The 17,198-nt window shown below is 37.3% G+C and overlaps 1 protein-coding gene across 1 annotated transcript in view; it reads right to left on the reverse strand.

Moving 5' to 3' along the window:
• Positions 1-17,198, reverse strand: part of RAB1A (RAB1A, member RAS oncogene family) — a 29,675-nt gene that overhangs the window by 4,613 nt on the left and 7,864 nt on the right. Inside the window, exons 2-5 of the mRNA XM_072409567.1 lie at positions 8,915-8,987; positions 4,148-4,243; positions 1,651-1,746; positions 363-494 (exon numbers count right to left, since the gene is read on the reverse strand). Coding sequence (XP_072265668.1) covers positions 363-494; positions 1,651-1,746; positions 4,148-4,243; positions 8,915-8,987 — 397 coding nt within the window. The remainder of the gene's footprint in view (positions 1-362; positions 495-1,650; positions 1,747-4,147; positions 4,244-8,914; positions 8,988-17,198) is intronic.

The following is a 17,198-nucleotide window of genomic DNA, read 5'->3' on the forward strand; positions in this document are numbered from 1 at the left end:
GTAAGGCCTGGCCATTGATTAAACATACTGAACTTCTCAACTCTCCAACATAGAGGGGAGGAAAATTTTCTGCATTCTAAAGTTTTTAAATGAAAATTACTGCATAGAAAGACTGCAGTGCATAAGCTTAAAAACAATCAAAGTACATTCACTACTGAAGTCAATTAGAGAGTGCAAGTCTGTGTGTGTGTACAGACACAGGATAAACTCAACATCCCCCTCTCATATCAAACTTTTTTAAGAATAAATGTACTTGAAAATAATGTGGATTGATCTCATATGCCCTCTGACCCAACCTAAGAATCCTTGTATATATCTACTCATGCAAGTTATAATTTTGCTGCATCGGTGATAAATCTTACCTTTGCCGTTGTATAGTCCACTACCTTCTTTGTGGTCAGGTCACACTTGTTCCCTACCAACAACTTGTTAACATTTTCGCTGGCATAACGATCTATCTCCTGAAGCCACTGCTTTACATTGTTGAAGGATTCCTTGGGGAGGTAAGGAGAAAATAAAAAGTCAAATCATTTACCAATTAAATACTAGAGTAAAAAAAGAATGACTAATCTAAGACATAAAAGACAACCCTTAACACCAACAACTATTTTCTACATGTGACCTCTAGTGGCAGTTTATAGCAAATACAACTAAATAATAATAAACTATGTGAAATGGCACATACACAGACCTGCACCATATCACCATCCTTGGAAAGTTCTGGCATGTGTCCACATGAGAATGGGAAACATGCCCCATCCTCACGCTATGGCTTCTTAACACATTTGCAGGTTTAGAAGCAGCACAAATCAGATCTCAAACTGCCAGTATCATTCAATGTCAGCTATAGAATTTAAAAAGAAAACCATCAAGCAAGATCTCAGAGGTATATTATCTAATATATCTAATCTGCAAATGAGTTCATTCTATACAACAAAATCAGCCAATTCACCTCATGTGGTGCTGTGCCAAGTAAGCAATAGAAATAGAAGTGATTGATTCAGAACATATATATATAAAAAAGCATGAAACATTGATATCTGCTGATGTAACCAGTCATAAAACCAGAGCTTCTCTGCCCCTCTTTCCTACTGTGGAGAAGTGGGCAACACTCCCCAGATAACAGAAAATAGGTGCCAGCAGTCCTCCTGGGATAGCGTTGTCATTGGGACAATTCACAATGATAGTGGCATTAAACTTCACAAAAAAAAAAATTAGGTCTACCTTGTGTTTACATGAATGGGATTGCTTTTCTGGTCCTACCAACACTGGATTGGTTGGGACATAATATACATTTTAAATGCATGGGAGAGGGTAGATACATAACAGCAGGACCATGGGGAGGCAGCTTAACCACCCTGCTAAAAGTATATATATATATATTATATATATATATATATATTTAAAAATATACAAATAAATAAAGAAATAATAACATGACCACTTTTGAAGGCAATATTATATTGAGGGATTTTTTTGATTTTTAGTGACAGTACACAGCCAATCAATCTTCCTTAGGCTGGCCTTGTTTTAGCCAATACACTAGAAAATTATGTATGGGCTTCACCCTGAATTACAAGGCTATGGACAACACAAAAAATAAGCATCAAATGAACTTTATACAAATAAAGAATCAAATGATTAAGTTACCTGATCTGTAACGTCATACACAACAATGATGCCGTGAGCGCCTCTGTAGTAACTGGATGTGATAGTTCGGAATCTTTCCTGGCCAGCTGTGTCCCACTGTGTTGGGGAAAATACACAATTAATGTGTGGTTTGTATATAGGTCATTCAGAGGATGGAATAATGTCAATGCTTCCGAATGTCAGAGTATTGAAGATATTGCTGAGAAATAAAGACTAAAGCCATACATAGATAAGCAAGACATATACTAAATGGTTTCTCTGATGCCAGAAACAGGGAGCAAAGAAATACCAAGTAGTGGTGAAAACTGCAATATTGTAATGGAGAAACACTAATCGCTAAAGAACACAGAGAAACTTTAATGTAAACTTCAGTATCAATATTAGTAACCGCTTTAAAAGTGTGAAAGTACTCTAGCAGAATATTTAAATCTTAATGTACAGAGACTTTTTTTTTTACAATATTGTGGTCAGGCTTGTAATGTTTGCCACCAATAATGGTGTAACACAGCTTACACCTCTTTGGGAAGTGAAGGACGAGCTCTATATGTTATAATGCAGTTTGCAATCCTCCTGCTGTCTCTTTAAAAATCCAAATCCTATTGTAGAGGGGGAAAAAGGTTTCCACAGAAAGTGCACAACTCTCAGAAGCAAAAATGTCACCATATGAATAAACCACTAGCCTTTCCCTACTGACACACATTCACCTACTAGTCCGATGGTTAGGTAGGATAACAGTATGATAGGTAATAGCTGCTAAAAGGGTTTTAGGAGTCAGAATCCAGTGATGTCAAGTTTATTCTTGCTTTAAAACCCATCGAGTTACTGACATAGAACCAGCAACACTGTTCTGCACATCACTTGTCTTTATCCAGATCACTGACTCCTTAAGAAGTAAAGAGTGAAACATACATAACAGAACAATGGTAGCTGCTATTTGTAAGTGGCAGTTTTAGAGCTAACCTGACAATTCCCTTGAAGAATAAGTCCCCAACTTATTAACAAATAGATTTGGTAACACTGTACACCAGCCTTACCTTTATTCTTGCATAGTTGTACAGGCTCTTTTATTATTATTAAACAGGATTTATATAGCGCCAACATATTACGCAGCGCTGTACAATAAATAGGGAATGCAAATGACAGACTAATACAGACAGTGATACAGGATATCTTCTGTACTGAATTTGCTTTCTGTGATTAAACTGCACATTTTTATTGTGTGTTTAGAGCTGCAGGAACTCAGTTTTAAAGGACTTCATTATCTGGCTGACAGAAATTCAGCATCATCTAGCCTTTCCCTTTCATTTACTGGATTTTGGTTCACTACTATGAAGTCTCAATATCACATTTACATATAACCTTTAGTAGTCTGTAAACAATTGCAGCCTTAAAATGAACACTTACTTCTCCAGGCAAACAAGCACTTCATAGGTTTGTATTTACATATGTTAAAAACACAAAACTAAATGTGCTAGACTGCAGCTAGGCCAACATTAGCTATGAAGTCAAAACATTTAACTTCTAGCAAATCAGTTTTCAACAGACCTCTAAAACAATATGCTTCAATATAACGTATAATACAAATACATGCTGTACAACAATACAACTGTATTTCTCTAGACTATGGACAACTACAAAGCTGCCTTCACCTCCTTTATCCATTAAATCAGTGGTCCCCAACCTTTTGGACATTACGGGCCACTAAATTTACGGGCAGCAGACCGCGCATGCGGGGGAAGCTGTATTTCACTCAAAGGGGGAAGAAACCCCCCAGAGTGACGTCATGATGCCGGAATCCACCCCCAGAGACACAACCCTCCCACCGCCCTGAGCCTGCAATGCATACAGGAGACATGGTCCGCAGCTCCGGCTGGTGCACAGAGCTTGAGTTGCAGACCACAGGTTGAGGACCGTTGCATTAAATGACACGTAAACAAGGAGGGGTCGGCATATCTGAATATTATCTGTCAGTTCAGTATGTAAATATTCAGAGCCTTTCTCTGGGAATTAGTAGGGAAGTTTTAAGACCTCTATATGATTATTTTTTTATGGAGATGACTAGTCCTGACAACAATGGGTTCATCAGACAGGAAGTGAGGGAAACTTTTCAAGTGAGACCCAAATAAAAAGCTGGCAGGATCCTCATTCTTTCCCTACCTAATCTAAAATGTTTTTTTATTTTTGAAGAATTCCCCTCACTTTTCCTGCCTGGTAAAACATCAGTTGGTCAGGCAATAAGGGCAAATATAACAAAGGTCTAAGTAAAATACTAATGGCTTCTGGTCCTCCTCTGCTTTATTATAAAATAGATGATTTGGTTGGACATACACTTTCCATTTGATAATTTCTTTTGTTTATAACTTCATGAGTATTGACATTGATTTTATAGAGAGATAAGTACTCTGACTGCACAATTAAACCAATATCATTCATCCAGGGTTCTACCAATGCAGAAATTAGCAAATGATCTTTACGACAACACCACTTAAATACTTACTATCTGAAGTTTAATTGTTTTTCCATCTAATTCTATAGTCCTGATTTTAAAATCCACGCCAATTGTACTTATGTAACTTTCTGTGTATGTATCATCCTGTAGAAAAGAAAAATTGTAAATTATCAGAAAATTAACACACGATCAGTAATAAGTTAAACAGTTGAGCTATGCAGAGGCAGTACCACCTCCTGTACTCAGTAGGTGAGAGGTCTACATATACTTTGTATGTTACTATGAGTTACTACAGTTACTATGAGCACTTGGATGGTAATGGCAGGGATATGATGTGCAGGAGAATCCAAACAAGTCTGCAGTACTAAGAAGTGGAAGCTGAAGAGGGGCACATAATCATAAATAAAATATAGATTACACACCGTACACAAGAGTTTAAGATTGCCTTGGGTGAAAATCTAGCATCCATACAACTAATGTTCCTAAATTTGACAACAAACCGAAAAAACAAAAAAAAAAAAAAAAAAAAAAAACTTTTTTTTTTTTTTTTAACTGATCTAATGCCTCTATTTGGGTTTCACATGCTTCCCCTTCCCAGAAACTGAAGCTCACATAGGAAGGGTTTCAACAGCAGAGGGAGGCATGCCTGTCAATCCAGAATGTGGGGCTAGGCGTCGCCATGTGATAATTGGCTGGTATATGCCGATATCAATGTCCTCGTCTTCTCATCACACTGAAGTGCAAACGAGAACAGACTACTGTACATAAGGGCAGTGCAGTATCACGGTAACACTAACAGGAAGCGACATTAGCTCGACTTCACTAGAAGGTGTAATAAATATTTATGGAACAGAGGTATGTAATCTTTAATTGAAAGAAGATTATTATTCCACTGGTTTAAACATTAGAAACAGTATTGCCTTATTTTGTATGACTGTGGGAGAAAGAATAAATAATATTCATTGGCCTCTCGTTCACAAAATTCAGCATTCTAATCTATTGGATTCAATGCTATCTAAAGTACTGCAATAGGGACAGGAATTCCTATCAACCTATGCTGCAGGTGGACACTTAATTCTATTAATTCTTGACATCCTGCTCACACCACCACAAGGTAAATGCTCCCTGACAAGATGTTTTTTCATGTCCAGGTGCTTTTTCGGGGTCACACATAGCAGGTAGCCGCTTGTTCCCTTGCCACCCCCTCCTTCCCCAGCATTGGATGCAGAGTAGCTTCTCCCCAACATACTGTGCTATCTCTTCTAACAGCTGTGTCAAATATGCATTACAATAAATAATTACTGATTTTAGAATGTAAGAACCATAACCCTAGCAACAGCATGGTGAAAAATAGTGCAGGGCACCATGCAGAAAGCTGTGTGACAGCATTCTATCAGTGACTTTTGAATAGGATCAGATGATCTATTCATTGTATTCCCCTTTGGCATGCAGAGGTTACCCCCTGCTCACCAAAAGCTCTCTCTGCCTTCTACATGTCTGGAAATTAATTATAATGATGCGATTGGGGTTCATGGAGCTAAAGCAAGTATTTGTTGCCCACAGGAGAACCCTGGTAGAAAAAGATGAAGACTTGCTGCATTAATTCTTAAAAATGCAGACACACACTAGAAGGGCTGATACTACAAAGATAGAACAAAGTATGATATGGGAGGACTAAATGGGGTGGGGGGTGAAGACAGTATGGGGATTACTGGAAATCTCTGGCACAAAGTATGAGCACTTTATTTTTCAAATATATATATATATAAAAATATATATAGGGATCTATGGGGTTAAAGGAAGCAAGTCATTAAAGAAATAGTGTGTCTGTCTTCTGCAAATGCTAGCAGTCAGATTGTCCATGAATTATTTTTGTACAAACCAAATTAGTATACATCATGTGATGTTATAGTAAAGTGGTCTCATCAGAGTACTTGTATTGTGTGTTATAGTCTTTGAAACCATGAAAGCATTGCAGCCAAACTACTTGCATTTTCCAAAGGCGTTTCGCAATTGAAGTTCCCATACATCCGAGACACAGGATTTCATTTAGAAATAATTGCTGACTGAAGGTATGTGAACCTTCATGGAGTAAAGGAACAAAACAAACTCAAAATTATGCAGTGTGAGATTTTCATTTTGCCTGTTAAATTATGTATATATACAGAGGTACCTGATCTGCTGGAGAATAAAAGGATCCAGGTTACCTCCGCCTCTGCTGAAACCTTAATCCTTTCTTTGTTAATTTCATTAGAAATATACCTCATCTTCCCAGCCTTGTGTCCCAGATAAAAGTGAAACATAGAAAAACTAATGCATCTTTGGGAACATTGGTCTTATATTCAATTAAGGACAAAAAATAAATAAAATAAAAAACAGTGAAGATTACATTATAACCTGCAACCCTCTACATTATTAAATTCTGTAATGTCTGCTCCAGCAGTTAAAAATACCCCTTACGCTTCAGGGAAAAAAACAAAGCTGAAATTCAGGCAGATATTAAACCAACTACATTTAAAAAAAAACATTTATTGATTCATCTTTAAGTACCTGAATTTTACTAGGTAACAGCATTGTAAGCAAAATGAGTAATTTGGTTTTGCTGCAGTGTTTATAGGCGAACATGGGGACTCCTGAAAGGAGGAGATAAGCGACTGGGAAAATATTACAGCAGAGGCTGAATGAGTGTTGTGTAAAACTCTGTCCCAATTTACAAATTCTTTATTCGGTAAAGCACCTCCTATATATGTATCTCTCCTGTGTATTTAATGGCTTGCTTCAAATTCAATTTAAATAGCAACTTTACATCCGGTTGACAACGAGCAGGATACAAGCAGACACTGTGTTTTATGTATCCATGTTTGCTTTGCAACAAGTAAAGTTTAAACATTTAGCTTGGACACAGCAAACAGCTCAAAAGACGGAACCAGTAAAAAACAGTACAAGAAATAACACTAGGCCTAGATTTACTAGCCAGTTCCACATCAATGCACAAGGCAGAGCTATATTTTAAGTTTCACCAAACTAGTGAAAATGGCATTTTACCACTCTGATTAAAGTAATCTGAGGGCTTGCGGCATACCTACAAAACACTGTAAACATTTGATGTTCACACATTTAGGAAAACCTGTGGATTTAGAATAGTGCTGAATAAAACGTATAATAAAGGCAAATTTGCCTTTATAACAAACTATAAGCTGCAGGTACGTGGGGGCATGTGTATTCTTCGAATATTACTTTTATCTAAAAATAAAAAAATGTATATAGTGTATTCCATCTAATATAAAGAAACAAGTTTAGATTGAAATGCAGTAAGTAGACCAACAGTCAATGCCTGCTATAGTAGTTGTACTAAGCTGCACTCCTGCCGGCTACTAAGCAGTTGCAGTATTAGCTTGTGGGGAGGGTGTTTGTTTTTCAAGCCGAAGAGGCAATATATCCTTCAAACAGAACTAAACCTGTGTGACTTACTTATCCACGTTCCAATGCAAAGTGCCGCCTTTCTTTCTTCTTCCCACAGACAATCCTCAGCCATTTTGATTGGCTGTGCCAGGATGACGTATCTCCCATGCGAGAGGTCATCCATACCTGGCACATGCAAGGAAAGCTGCGTTTCACCGACAACCAAAGCCGATGCTGGACATGTGCAGATGAGCTTTTTCACATTTCCCAGCACAATCAGGCAGGTAAGAAAAGTACCTCCAGAAGGGACCTCACCTGTCCCTTCCTGCAATAACCACCTGTGGGATTGTTTATTTTATAACTTTAGTTCCACTTTAATGCATAATTTAGAGTAGAACTATGACCTCTCATTAAAAAAATATGTGCTACAGAAATCAAATACTAGTGCAGTTTTCTCTGCAAAGACACAATTGACCTGCCAGTGAACTAAAACCAACACCGCTTTGTGTAATTTTGGGGCATTATAATGCATTGCTGCTAAACTAAATCTTACAGTAAAAGTTCATATATTTGATGTCTGTTTGCATTGGTTGTGACTACCAACATGGTTTCTGATTACTTACAAAAATGTAGCTCATTAAAAAGCACCCGGCCACATCTACACTTGTCCATTTATAATGGATAGAACTGTTGTGAAAACTTTAAGATTTAAATGGAGGATTTGGCTCAGTTAGGGAAGGTAAAGAACATTGTGTTTACTTTATGGGGTGTGCGCATCACGTATTTGAAATGTATTGACACTCCGTCATACATAAGTCTTTAGTTATACTGTTACTGTACATAAGTTCATTTTGCATTCAAAAACACAAAAATACCTACAAAGTGTTAGGATATTTACTACTTTAGTCAAATCAATAAATTAAAAAACACTATTTGCTTAAGTGAACTTTAAAACTGAAATTTCAGTTCTAGGATAACCCTAGCAGCACACACCGTCTTCCTATCTCTAATGGGCACAATGAGACAGCAGAATGTTTTGTACATCTCCTGCCTTTACAAGGACATTAATATTTACTGGAAAGATCACTGCAGCCAGTTTTTATCTACCATCTTGGCAAATATTCCTGACATGTACAGCAACACATTCCATGATTTATATATCCCTGGATTTAATAGTTAAATCACAGCACAAGCCTACCTTTGTTATGGTCAGGGTTTGACGGATTACAATGCATGGATTTACAATCAACAATAATAGCCAGAACTAGCAATTTAGTTCTTAACAGCCTTAGCTGTACGCCTGTGCTTATTCTTATTTAGAGATGAAAAAAGTCAGGACACATTACAATAAAACAAAAAATATTAGAACAGATTTACATAAAGCAGATACATTAAAAAAAATTATGTACTTACTGCAAATCTAAGCAAAAGGCAAGATTTCCCCACACCAGAGTCTCCAATCAGCAGCAATTTGAATAAATAGTCACTGTAAAGAGAAGGAGGATACAGATTACACATAGGAAAGGCTTAATAAATCATCTTCCCCTGTCACAATCACATGACAATTTCCATAGCTCCATCCAGAAGCCACCTCCCCTCCATTCCCAGCCAAGCCTGCCAAAACCTGGCTGCTTTTTATACCATGACACAAATACTAAACTGTTACCTCAAGATAATGATAGTGCACAGTTTAAACAAAGCTCACAAAGGTTCATATTTATAAACCAGTAAGTACCGTATGACCATTCACTGTAGATAAATTTTCTAAGCAAGTAAAATGTAAACGCCAGTGATTGCTTTAAAAATATACATATGTCATGCTCCAGTTCAAGAAAAGCTTAATGCATGTTTTTTTTTTGCTGTTATTTGCTAATTTATTAACTAATTGATTGCAGCTGGCCCACAGCGCTGATCAGCAATCCGCCATTCCAGATTGGTAAAATACACAGACACCAATAACCAACTGCTCTTTACTACTGGGTGGGACTCAGCGGGGCAACTCTTGCTCGTCTATCCCCTCTTCATGTCTGTAGATCGCTCATTTGTTCCTACAGTCACCATGATTGTTTCCAATGACAATTATTTAGTAGCTGCAGTGAGATATCAAATATCTGACAAGAGCAGAGAAAGAAGCCATGATGATAAAACAGAAAATAATGATTTAAAGCAACAATGTTTAATGATGTTTTATGTAGAAAAAGTATTATTTTTAATACTAAATCAATTATTTTGGGAGCAGAACATTTTGATACAGAAGCTGGTATATTAAGGGTACAATCACATTTGGGTTTTAGTAACACGCAAGTGTTGAATAGATCATTTTCACTCGCACAGCAGTATATAAAAATAAAAGGTTTGACTTTTGGTCCACATTTAAACAAAAGGCTACTTTAATGAATAAGAATACAATAAATGTATCTTGCTGGATCTGAAATGTGCTTATAAATCCCTAAATAAGCATCACATGCAAATTAAATTGTTGTCACTTGAGGGGGTCCCAGTGTCCTTGCTATATATTTTACAAAGGTACGAAGCTGGTTGTATCTTCACATATCCAAAGTGGAAATATCAGCTCTGTATAGGCTGAGCCTTTGCATCTGTGCATAACTACTCAACAGAATGAACTGTATGAAGTGTGAACAATCACAGTAAATATGAATGAAGAACGAGAATTAACTCATTAACTAGACATCGATCTGCCTTAACTAGGTTGCAGTAAAGTGCTGGGTTTAATGCTATGAGGGTGCAGAATGAAACACTCCTGGTTGCTATGACGATGAGTCCCAGGCATTCTCCCCTCTCCTCTAAAAGTCTTTATTAAATTGAACAGGGAAAGTCAAATCTTAAAGCGATAGCAGCAAAAATAGAATACAAGGTTTATAACTCGGGGAAAAACAGTAACAGTACAGGAACAGTAATCCAATGTTTAAAATAATAGACACCTGAAACTAGCTGTAAATTCTGACATTTTTCATACTGATGATGTGGCTTATATATGTTAAGACCCACAAGCTTGTGATTCAAAGAAATAAAGAATTTTCTAGAAGATAAACAGTCCTGTTATGCTGGATGAAATACACAAGCAGCATCAGGAGTGTGACCTGCCCTCAGCACTGTGCTGCAATAATGAGGTATGACACGGTTACCATGGCCACAAAGAGGCCCCATCACCTGTAATGTACACAGCATGGAGCAGGCTGCAAGCAAGACAAAGCCCCAGGACACTTCAAGTGGGCTCTGCAATGTGGATGTCTGGGAGAGCTCCTGTGTATGATGACAGTGGGCAGCTCCTGCAGCTGTGTCCTTCATTTGTTACTTTACAGAAACAAAGGAAGAAGATGGGCATTGCTGAAGACTAAAGCTGTTTAACCCCCTAGGGTTCTAATTCTGAGGAAATCTCCATGCAAAAAGTGTTTCATTTTTTTTTATGGAAATTTATTTTACATTGTAGGTTGTAGATCTTAGGCATAACTCACCGATATTTATTAAATTCAATAATAAACTTTAAATAAAAAAATATATATATTAAAACATGTAATATAAGTGTACAGTAGCATATATAATATATACATAATTATATAAATATTATATGAGTATTTCTTTGTATTGAACTCAATGCAGCTTTTTTGTATTGAATCCAATACAAAATATTTGAATTTCCCACCACTAAGTCCCAGCCGCACCCATGTACCAATGTCACCGGGAAACCCTGTAGATCAAATTGACACTTCATGGCTGGAGATGGGAGAAGCAGAACGTGTCCCCAGGACCTGCAGTGACTAGCAGGAAGCCAGGGGACAGGGACAGAACAAGGTAGGTGGGGTTTTTTTTTTTTGTTTTTTTTTAAGTTTAAAGCAACCCCGATTGTGACTTTTTTGCAAGTAAAATCCACCCCGAGTCACACTCGGGATTACCGCTAGGTGGGTTAAATTCCCTGGCAATTCCATCCCAAGTGTAGCTTGGGGTTACCGCTAAGGAGGATAAAATATACTTCGCTGTCCCCATTCAATTTCATGCACCTCCATCTTCTTACTCTTCTTTTGCAGGATGGCAATCTTTGATCAAAGTAAAAAATGTCGGTTTCACAAGCTGGCGCTGATGTTATAAAACTATCTCTATAAAAGACGACGTTTTCCCAGTCTGCTGGTATGGAGCCTTCCGGTGTGTGTGAACACAATGACAAGCAAAAAAGATATCAGCAATGGCCTTAGAGAAGCTATTGATGCTGCTCATCAGAAAAAGGTTATAGTGCCATTATACAATTTAAAGAATGGCAATATGAATGCACTTTAGCCAAGGATGACATTTATACTTCTTTCTAACTACAGAAACCTCTTCCATATCTATCAAGGAAAGAAATGTCAGTTTTACAAAAAGCATGCAGGGGTGTTACTGCTATTTTTAAAAAGAAGTAACTTAAAATCTGGGAAAATAAAAAATATGAGAAATGATCTTCAATGTGTTATCATTGCTTTATGAATTGGTGCCTTAGTGATCCTTTTGCCAAAACAAGATCTTGTGAAAAGAAACAAACCTAATTAGAGAGTAGGCAGATTACATCTTTAGAAAGTCCTAACTAAAAATACTTACATTTGGCTGCAAAGAAGAAACAAAATTGTTGCACAAAGCGAACAAAAATCATTCCCACCACCTTCATGACAGCTAAAATAAAGACCTTGTAAACGACCCTGAATTAGACACCACTGGCCTGATTTAGTTCCAGAAATTTGTTCCAGGTTTGCTGGATCACCCAAGTTCTCTGACTATCTTCCCCTGTCTTGGAGAGCTTTAATAAACTAGACCTCATGTATTTCTAATTACAGAATTTTGAACTACAATTACCAAGGAAATGTGAAGCGTGACTTAAAGGAAGATAAATGCTGTTGCTTTTGACATTATAAGTCCATTGAATTATAGACCTTACTGTTCAACTAAACGCAAATATACTGCCAAAATCTTTTGTTCACAAGCATTGCAGCAAGGCCTTGTTAGCTGAAGGACGCGCATCAAAACAGATCTGCCAAATCACAATACACAAAAAATTTCTTTCATGAATAGAAGAAAAATCACATGTTCCACCAAGCATTCAGTCTTTTACATGGTACCCATTTACCAGCCATTACTGAAAAGATGTCATTTTTTTCTAATTAGCAGTGAGCAAATAGCATGAACGGCTGCCACCTTGTATGTAGATAATTACTAATTACACATAGGAAACAAAGTTTTATTGCATTAATGTACACCAATAAGAGTTACATTAGGCTGGTCTTTCACATGTGTAGAGAAATACCTTCAAAAGGCTTTAGTCCTTTAAACACAGGTGTGGCTGTCCATATAAATTCTGTCCTGACGTATACCTGTGACTAGTAGGAAAGACGAGAAAAGCTTGTTCTGCCACCCTCTGAGCCTCCCGTTTCAGATGTGGATAACATAGTTTGCGTATTCCTACTCTCGTGTGAACATTATGAATGTAGCATGTGTATGTGTTTTTCAGCTTAGAGACACGATTTAAAAAAAATGATACCAGTTTGCCACTTGTTTGTCCACCAGATCCTTTATCTGTTTGTCCACCAGATCCTTTATCTGATTGCAACTTAGAGTTTTACCTAATGTTTATTTGTACAACTACAGGTACAGGGCTTTATCTTTCAACATAGCTTTGTATGGAGGTAAAGCTCTGTACATGTAGTTGTACACATAAAGGTCAATTACAACTCTTATGTCTTTTGTTTAATACAAAATGTTTTAATCAAGATTATCAAACTATGATCTCTGCAATTCCCTAAGTGTCTACTTTTTTTTCCCTGACTAACAAGATATATATTGTTGGATATTGATTCCTCAGTGGCAAAAAAAAAAAAAAAAACTATCATACTGACTTACATAGAAAATAAGGCCCACAGAACAGGAAAAGAAGCCAGCAGTTGCTTAGTGACATTAAGTATAACAAAATGGCCTTACAAATTATACTTCAATTGGCCAAGCTTGAATTTCAACATAATAAAATTAATAATATATATGTGGGTATGCCTTGAGCAAAGCCACAATACCAAGGGGCAACTGACCACATAACCTAGTCTTTTTTTTTTTTTTAGCAATTGGCAACTTGAAAGCTTCAGTCCAGATTCACCTTCAGGTGGTTGCGACAGAATTGCTGTGCACTGTGTTGTGAGCGGCTATGCAATGATGTGGTATTCATTTCAATAGGCTGCCTAGTATATGGTACTTGTTTAGCTGCACTTCAGTACATGTGGTAGTGTGTGCAGGTCAGCCTGCAAGGCGCATTAGAGATGCATGTTACAAACATCACTGTGCTAGAATAAAAAGGAGACATTGCAGTTAAATCTGCAAGCTGCACTGACACACACACACACACACACACACACACACACACACACACACACACACACACACACACACACTACTACAGATCAAATAAGTAAATCTATGAAAACATTTATGAGTGGGGTGCCAAGTAAAAGTTGTTCTCATAAAGAGCAATGATTCATTATATCGACCAAATTGAAATATTCTGGCCACAGAAAACCATAATAAAAGAAATCTGTTTCAATATTTAGTACAGCTTTGTTTTTTTACTGTCTCCACATTTGTGTGTTACAATATCTGGTAGTTAGTATTCACAAATGACTACTTGTAAACACAGAATACAGGTAGTCACTGAGTTAAGGACATCCTAGATAAGAATGGGGCTTCCCTGCTTCCTCCTGTGCAGGACAGAGGCTTGATGGGGAGGGGGGCGGTTTACATGACTTGCAGAAGAAATCTTTTGCTAAACACAACTGAGGTTGTGGGTGATCCTAAGGGATGAGCTAATGTAACTGTTTAATGACCAAGACAAATTCTGCAGTTGTTTCTTTTTGCATATCAAAGCAAAGCATACTCTAGAAGTTAATGAATGTCTAAGTTCCAATAAAGTTTTGTTTTTTTTTGTTTTTTTTGCTTTGTTTGTGATTAACTCACAGTGAGGTTTTTATACAGTAACTGACACCACACTGCTTAAGAATATGTTGAGACAAACATTTGTTCTAACTGCATTTATTAAAATAATGTACCTGTTCCGACTTACATACAAATTCAACTAGAACAAACCTACAGTCCCTTTATCTTATGTAACCCGGGGACTACCTGTATAAAAGGGAAGAAAAATAATATGAAAAAAATTCTCTTACTCTTTTTTCTTAAGTGGAAATTAAAGAAGGAACTGGGGACACAGGCAACAAATACAAAGATTGGGTCAGTTTTCCATATGGATAACATTGTTTCCAAAACAACAATATCTAACATGAATACCTATAAACATAATGAATTCTATTTAAATTGTGTAGTACAGAAGTGCCACCTATACAAACCACAACCACAGTCACAGGAAGTTCACAGCTACAAAGAAAGGAAAACAGATTACAATATATTATTTTAAAGAAAAATTGTTAGTAGAAAGGACACAATACTTATACACAGCACTGTCAGATATGCTGAGAATACACCTGGGAACGCCAAAACCTGGTTCAGTGCTGCATCTAAAAACTTAACATACCACCCAATAGCTTATTCACACCAGTGTGGTGTAAGGTGCTAAAATTCTAGGGAATACGGAATGCATATTTTGATGCACTGGAGTGCAATTTATTTTAAATGCAGCACCAAAACAGACCTGCAATGCACCATACCAAATCACACTGCACAAAAATGCAGAAAGCCCTGAATTCCTGTACTGCTGACAACTCAAAATATTGAAATGTACCTCCTTTCAAACCTGATAACAGGAAGAATAATTCTCTTTGTGCTGGTGACCACCAGACAATAAATATCTGAGGGTGATACCACTTCTAATCCCTCAACACTTTGTTCAAGAGCTGTGATTTTGGATTAGGTTTTAGCCTTGAGAAGTATCTAGGGAGTGCAGACTACCTTCTCAGAATTTCCGTATTGATATAATGTACAAGGTTCAATGCGGTCTCAAAACAAGAAGTCTTTAAGAACTGCCTAACTCAAACTCACTTAAAAAAACTGCAATCTGGCTAGCAGAGTGAAAAGTTATCTAAATGCAAGTTTCAAAATGCAGACTCATATACATGCCATGTGAGGAGCCATTCATAACCTGGATGAGCAGGGAGTGGAGAAAGAAAAGAACAAAAAGAACCACACATACACAAATGAAAATCTCAGAGGTTCTAAACCCTTCCACATGCTACCCAAATCTGTAACAGAAAAGGAATTGCAGGATGATATTTAAGTATTCTGTATATTTTCTAAACCGCTTAATACGGACAGTTTTAGAATAGATGGCAACTATACAAGGCTTATGTTCTGACACAGCAAATGTGTTTAAAATAAACAGTAACTAATGTATAAGTGCACTGCAAGATTCAATCAAGGGCTATCTAGTAACAATGTATGGCTTCTTTTGAATCAAATCATAAATGTATAACATACAACATCCACAGCTTTACCGATCAATCTAAAAAAGTATTGATGTGAAATTACTTTTGCCGTTTGCCTTTACAACAGATTTCTTTACAGATCACTACAACATATGATCCCTTCACATTATTTCTGTCTTTTACTGCACACAAGGTAAGCTTAAATTTAGGTTATGCTTCTACTGCAGATTAGGAATTAAATGGTCAAATAGAATCTTGGCATCACCCTAACATTTCTTTTCTTTCCAGTGTTAGATTTTAAAAGTTGTGGAAAGTGTATAGAGAAACATTGCCCTGGTGACATATTGCCAGTAGTAATGTTCTGTAGGCTGAATAGATGCGAAGGTAGCAAGTAGGGTTATTATAAACAAAAACGCATGCCCCTGTGTACCTTGTCATTACAGACTGCAATGCAATGCAAGCAGGTAGGATCAGTAGCTATGCACTTGCTTGCACTGTGATTAGTAATGGCTGTGCACACAGCTGGCACTACACAATAACTCTATTCAGCGAAGTCACGCAGCTCCAGTCTGTCTGCACTGAACAGAGCAATCACTTTTACAGCACAGGTGCATAGACAAACTCTTTCTACAGGTTCCAAAAGACAAAAAAATTGAAATCATTAGGTTTGGAAAGCAGAGGCTAGGGAGCCACAGGAGAATCTCAGCTATTTGCTGTAGCTACGGGCAGCCTCTAGGTTTTGTATCAGTTTATCTGAACACAACAGTTTTCAGTTCTTGTAAGTAATAAATAGATTTTTATGGCTCTCAGATAATATGGTTCTAGTTGAATAAGTCTCAATCTTACAAGAAAATCCTAAACTGCATCCGGGTACATTGCTCAGACATGCAAAGTAAGTCATCATTCATAAACTTTGAGAAAGCAAAGGACAAAACAGTATGTGCTAAGCGCATACTAAAGTCCCACTTTGAACAAATGGTGACCAGGCAGATTTTTATTGCCGAAAGGGATAGGCAATTTCCAACTCATAATAACTGTACTTACCCGCCTGATCACCACCCAGCTGTCAAATTTCGCTGAGCTGCAAAATTTTTGTTGCCAGGGATATCTGGCAATCCTGACTTCCCATGTGCATGGTGGGAATGAATGAGTTCTTTCATTCCAGCCAATCAAGAAAGCCAAAGATTGTTTTCATTAAAAGAACAACAAAGATGGCAGCGCCCTGCGAGGGAACAACAAAGATGGCAGCGCCCTGCGAGGGAACAACAAAGATGGCAGCGCCCTGCGAGGGAACA

Source organism: Pyxicephalus adspersus, chromosome 4, assembly GCF_032062135.1.
Source record: "Pyxicephalus adspersus chromosome 4, UCB_Pads_2.0, whole genome shotgun sequence".
NCBI classification, from domain to species: Eukaryota; Metazoa; Chordata; class Amphibia; order Anura; family Pyxicephalidae; genus Pyxicephalus; species Pyxicephalus adspersus.